The sequence below is a fragment of the Elephantulus edwardii genome, unplaced genomic scaffold, assembly GCF_000299155.1.
Source record: "Elephantulus edwardii isolate Elephantulus edwardi_28Jun2011 unplaced genomic scaffold, EleEdw1.0 scaffold00089, whole genome shotgun sequence".
Classification (NCBI taxonomy): Eukaryota; Metazoa; Chordata; class Mammalia; order Macroscelidea; family Macroscelididae; genus Elephantulus; species Elephantulus edwardii.
The window spans coordinates 7,810,076-7,816,343 of NW_006399839.1; the positions used below are offsets into that span (position 1 = coordinate 7,810,076).

At 55.1% G+C, this 6,268-nt stretch overlaps 1 protein-coding gene across 1 annotated transcript in view; it reads left to right on the forward strand.

The window, feature by feature from the left end:
* PRODH (proline dehydrogenase (oxidase) 1) overlaps positions 1 to 6,268 on the forward strand; it is a 36,308-nt gene that overhangs the window by 12,837 nt on the left and 17,203 nt on the right. The window contains exon 2 of the mRNA XM_006890459.1: positions 1,971 to 2,179. Within this exon, the coding sequence (XP_006890521.1) occupies positions 1,971 to 2,179 (209 nt within the window). The remainder of the gene's footprint in view (positions 1 to 1,970; positions 2,180 to 6,268) is intronic.

Below are 6,268 nucleotides of genomic sequence, written 5' to 3' on the forward strand. Positions count from 1 at the left end.
CTGACATACTTTGGGCATGTTGCAAGGAGGGACTGGTCCTTGGAGAGGGACATCATGTTTGGGAGAGTGGAGGGACGGTGCAGGAGAGGAAGACTTTCAATGAGACGGATCGATTCTGTGAGTGGAGTGGTGGTAATGAATGTGTTTGAGACAGCGAGGTTGGCATAGGAGAGAACGGCTTTTAGGGCTCTTATAGGGTCACTGTGAGTCACAAGCAACTTGATGGCACATAACAACAACATCCTTTGCCTCTGGGGAGCACCCTGGTTGCACTTCCCAAGCAAGAGAGAACAGTCAAAAAGAGAAGAAAACCCTTAACTACATGGACTGAGACAGTGACTGCAGTGTTGGGCTTGCGCTTGATAAGAGATTGTGAGGTTGGTGCAAGGTAGCAGGTTTCAGATCGGTTCACAGAGTCACTGTGAGTTCTAGTTCAATGGCATCTAACAAAAACAACAACCCCTTCTTGCCTTCATGGCTTTATCTTGAGGCAAACCCTTATATGATTAATATTCTAAGGAGTGCGTGGTCACCTTATAGATCTGTCTATGGCTTGGCTGGAAGTTGGCCCATGGGAGTGTTTTATTCCAAATTTGAAGGATGACTGACAGCCGTAGTGCCTGGGCTTCCACAAGTTTCTAACAAACCAAAAAGCTTGGCTTATAGATTGGCTTGTGGGTTTTTTTAAGATTTTGAATTTTGTTCCAGATTTCTCCCTACTCTCTCCAGGACCAATTTGATCCCTTTGAGAATGGTTCAGGGTGGTAGCTGGTCACCGTCTGATTCTGACTTGAGGTTCACATGGGACTAATTGTTTCAGTACATCTTTGCTTCTCATTCCTTCCTCTTCCTTGTTCCAGACTGGGAAAGACTGCTTCGATGGCTGCTCGGAAGGGTTTGTGGGCCCTGTGACCATAGTCTTTGTGGACAATGCTACCTTCATGAAGTTTTTCAGTGGCTGGGTTGGTTTTTAATAGGAGATTGCCAGACCTTTCTTCTTAGGCGCCTGTGGCAGACTTGAACAAGCAACCTTTTAGTTAGCAGCCAAGTGCATTAACTGTTGGTACTACTCAGGGACTCCGTGTATACTGCATGTTGGGAAAGTATCCACTGCTTGTCCCTGGGAGAGACCAGAGCAGGCGCCTGTGCCAGCAGGTGGTGATGGAGCACCCACAGCGGCCTGGAGGGGCCCCTGAGAGGGTGCCTCCTCCCAGGAGGTGGGGTTCCAGGCCTGCTCACTTGCTGGGGTGAACAAGTGCTGGATTCCAGGGGCTCCGAGCAGGGGAACAAGTTGTTCCTTCTGTTCCTCACAAGAAGCTCAAGGCTGTCAGCTGAGCATTGGGTCATGGTCCAGGAAAATCATGTGAAAGCTCTGTGGTCGGAGTGAGGGGGGATGAGGGGGCGGGTGGTCTGTGGTGGGGTGAGGGGGGATAAGGGGACGGGTGGTCTTTGGTGGGCTGAGGGTGGACCATGGGGTGATCTAGACTTCATGTACTGAGGGCAGGCAGAAGGTGGTCTGTATCGAGTATGAAGGTGGCTAAAGGGGTGATACAGTGGTCATGAGGATAGACGAAGCTGTGGTCTGTTGTCGGCATGACCATCTGTGATGGTGAGAGGGTGAACGGAAAGGTGGTCTGTGGCGGATGTGAAGGTGGACAAAGGGATAATCTCTGTTAGGCGTGAGGGTGGATAATGGGACGGTCTGTGGAGGTCATGAGGGTGGACGGAGGGGTCATCTGTGACAGGCATGAAGTGGACGATGGGATGGTCTGTGGTGGGCATGAGGGTGTACAAAGGGTCTGTGGTGGGCTTGAGGGTAGATGGTTGGGTGGTCTGTGGTGGGCATGATTGCATGAAGGTGTGGCCTGTTGTTGGCATGAGGGTGGACAAAGGTGTGGTGTGTGACAGGTGTGAGGGTGGTGAAAGGGGACAGTGAGTGGCCTAGTCCAGCTGTGGCTTCTACCTTTCAGCTGCTCCGTTTGGCCAGGACACTTCTGGGGCAAAGGCTGTTCAACAAGCTAATGAAGATGACATTTTATGGGCATTTCGTGGCCGGCGAGGACCAGGAGTCCATCCGGCCTGTGATCCAGCACAACAAAGCCTTCGGAGTGGGCTCCATCCTGGACTATGGCGTGGAGGAGGACCTGAGCCCCGCGGAAGCCGAGCGGAAGGAGATGGAGTAAGGCCCCCACGCCGGTGTCTGCACTCAGCCTTTCCTGTGAAGAAACCACACAGGCGCTTTTAGCAGTAACCCCAAAACCCTCACTCCCCAGGCCAGCCAGAACCCCCTAGCAGTAACCCCCAAAACCCTCACTCCCCAGGCCAGCCAGAGCCTCATATGCTGTTCTCCCCGCCCTTTCTGGCTTTCTACCCGGGTGGAGTCAGCCGTCTCACCCTGTGGTCAGCCTTACCTGGCTTTTGCGTTTTTTTTTCTTTTTTGAAATGGTTGGGGACAAGAAATGAAAACAAAAGTATTATCTCAGGGAAATGCTATGGCATTTCCCCATCCACAGAGAAAGTTATTCTGGGTCAAGCCACACCCCTGGGTTTCCTCGAGGCCTTGGGGGTGGGCAGGAAAGCTTTTACTGCCTCTGGTTAGAAAAGCTGTGGTCCAGCCTCAGGGGTTCCTGACCCGGGTAGTGTTCTGATCTACCTGGGGGTGGCAGGGTGGGTGGGGGGGTTGTATGTGCACGAGGGAGAAGCATGGTGACAGACTGGGGTGGTTCCTCATTTGTTCTGGGCGGCGAGGAGGGTTTGCTGCCCAACCCAGGCCTGACAGGACTGACTCACCAGGATTTCTTCCTCTGCAGAATACAAGCTTAGAAAAATACCTGGCGTCCCCAGGGGCCCAGACTCCCTCCCCAACCCCTTTCTAGAACTGTGTGGGGAGTGCGCATTTGTGTTTCACTTCTCAGCCACCACAGCTTTCTGTTCCAGGATGGATGTGGTATGGAGGCAGGTGGAGGACCCGGGCCCCTTTCTGGAACTCTAGGGGTCCCTGTCTGTCTGTCCTCCCGCCTGGAGTGGGGACTACCTTCTTGCCTTCCTGACCAGCATGGAGCCTGCCTCCTTCTACAGGCTCTGAGATAAGCCAGCCGACCTGGACGTCTGAGAGTCACGTGAGGCTTCTGTTTGGACAGGTTGTGTAATGTGCCCCCTGCTTGGTGGGGTGTGGTGTTTGCTGGGCCAGGCCCCAGGTGGCTGAGGGGGACAGGAGGCAGGCAGGCAGGCAGGCAGTCACATGAGGCCTCCAGGCTGGAAATGGGAACAGAATGTCCACGCTTTAGCTTCTGGCTGCCGCCGCCGCCACGGGATTGGCTCCGGGAGGCCAGCCCCTGCCTGGTGACTGGCTGTTTTGAAGGCGATGTTGAAGTGGGGGGTGTGCAGCACCCTTTGTATCCCTGGAGCTCCCCCCCACACTGGAGCCTTGGCTCCCCGCCTTTGCTGACGCCACCTGTTGAATAACTAATGGGTCCTGGGTCCCAGCCAGTCCCTGTGAGGACTCTGGTTTCCGGGAACCATGCTCTTTCCAGAAAGGCTAGGTCCCTGGCTGATGGGGTGTCTGGAGGCACCTGGCCTGAGCTGCCCTGCTCCCTGTGAACTGGGGGAGTCCTTCACCCCTTTCCTCAACAGGAATGGAGGCCTGCCCCTGTCTGCTTTCTGACCCTGAGTGGGGTGAGGGATCTCTCTCTGCAGGGTGAGAGTGGGCCCAGGATTCACGCAGGTAAATGGCCCCCCTGGCTGCCCCCCCCACCCCGAGCTATGCCTGGCCAGGTGGGACAGTGTCCTGCCAGGCTTCACCACTAGCCCCTTCTGTCACAGGGCCCCAGGAGCCTGCCCTGGGGACAAGTGCAGAGACTTATAAACATGGTGTGGGGTGTGGTGGTCTTAGGACACAGCTGCTAACCTCTGTTCATTTTGCAAAGAGGACAGATATCCACAAACAACACAAAAACACGATGTCTGTGAGTTCAGAGGTGAGCTCTGATGGCCCAGTCTGTAAGGGCTTGGACTGCGAACCCAATGGCTGTACCTCTCTGCTGGTTCGAATCCATCAGCCGCTCTGTGGGAAAAAGATGGGGAATCTCTTTCCCTCTGCAATTTCCAGCCTCCGAAAACCCACTGGAGGGTCAGCTGGGAGTTGGTTCTGATTTGTCAGCACTGACTTTTTTTGCATGAACTCAGACATGGCCCCAGCATTCCACACCTTCTAAGAGTTCTAACACTGTTGTCCGCCCCTTGCCTGCAACTACTCTTCATCTGGTTCTGTGACCATGCAGAACTCACAGACGATACTCAGGACTGTGAGGTTTATTAGAGAAGGAATAGCTGTTTCTGAGCTTTTCTGACACAAATATCTGTGTCTCTCTCTCTGTCTCTGTCTCTCTGTCTCTGTCTCTCTCTCGCACCTTTGGCCTCATGGCCTAGGCCCTGCTCTGTCAGTTTTTAGCTGTGTGACTGTGGGTACCTGGCCTAGCTTCTATGAGCATGTTTCTTCAGCCGTTAAAACGAAAGCTAGAAGACTGTCTATACCTCCTCCAGGAAGGATGGAAATGGTCCAGTGCACCGGTGGGCCGTCTTCTCAGAACCAGGGCCTGAGTGGCCTAAGAGGACGTCCGGGTCTGAGTGGCCTAGGAGGACGTCATGGACTGGAACAGAGTGGCCTCTGGAAAGTGCTTAATCAGTGAGACCAGGGTGCTATCTGATGCAGGGGAGGCACTGAAGACCAGGTCACCCCTGTGGGGTCCTCAGGATGGGGCAGCTCCTTGGGATTAGCCTGGAGCAAGGGGCACGGGGAGGGTGGCCAGGTGGCAAGGATTCGCCACTGCTCTGTGCATTCCTTTTCTCGTGCCACCTGCAGTCCCCAGAGAGCAGGAGGAAAGGTGATTTGTGACAGCTCCCCTCACTTTCTGCCCCTCTCGGACAGACGCTGAGCCGGCAGCCACCCCTCTGAGTTCTGAGAGCTGCTTTGATCGAGGCCCGGGCAGTGACCCGGTCTCAAGCTGCCTTGGAGAGGCTCTTGGGACTTGTGTGGTCTTCCTGTGGTCCTGGCTTCCTGCCCTGCTCTGGGTGTTCGTCCCAGGCCTGGCAGGCCAGCTCATAGATGGACAGATGGAAGCCAGGGAAGGGTCATTGCCTGAGGTGACAGCACAAAGTGACACTGGGCATCCAGTGTTGTGGCGTGGCCCTGGTCACGTTGGTGGATGTCCCTGGCTCTTCCAGAAAAGGCTGTGCTGGCACTTGGCCTCTCTGCCCTTGGTCTCATTTTCTGGTCTGTGTGCTGGGGTGACCCGAGCAGTTGGCTCTATCAGCTTATCCCTAAAATGCTTCCCTCTCAGGTGTCCCAGGTGGACACTTGGTGGGCACTGCAGGTCAGCAGCTGGATGGAGGACTGTCCACTCTAGGGGCACCATGCCCTCACCCCACCAGCTGCTCTTCCTGGCTCAGAGGGGCTTCCCACCTGGACTATGTCTAACCACCTGGCTTCCCTGCCATGGCTCGACCAGTGGGGGCTGTGCTGGCCCTCCCTGTAGGCTGGATGGCTTTTGCCTGACTGCACCTGACCACGTGAGGTCACGTGGCTGGCGGGCTGCCAGTGGGCTCCCACGCATCATAGGTACCTGCAGAGGTTGGAGCCCCTCCCTTGTTAGAGCCATAATCTACAGAGACTTGCTACCCTGACATCGAGGGTGACCAGGGGATCAGACCCGTGTGTCCCACTGTGACATCACACCCTGACATCTCTGACCATGGTGACCAGGGATCAGACCTTGACATCCCTTACCGAGTCTCCGAAGGGTAATCAGGGGTCCAGACCCATGTCCCACTGTGACATCACATCATGACACCTGACCGGGTCATATGATGGTGACTGGGGGATTGGACCTGTGCCCCACAATGACACCACACCCTCATGTCCCTGTTCGGGTCTCCTGAGGGCGACTGGGGGTTCAGACCCATGTCCCACCATGACATCACATCCTAATATTCCTGACTGGGTCACCTGAGGGCAGTGGGACACTGTGCCAGCCTCCAGAGGATCTACAGGGTGACCAGAGGGCTAGAGTTGAGCTGTGGTGTGGGCTGGGGTGCCTGGGGCTCCCTGTTCTAATGGATACGTAGAGGTGCTTTTTCCAGATAGGATGGGAAGCTTGAGGAGAGGACTTTAAATCAGAGTGGAGAGAGGAGCTTTGCATTGTACAGGAGCCTTTTCAACAGCTGCTTGGAAAAGAGGTTTTGTTGCTGTTGGTGTAAAAGAAGATTTTTG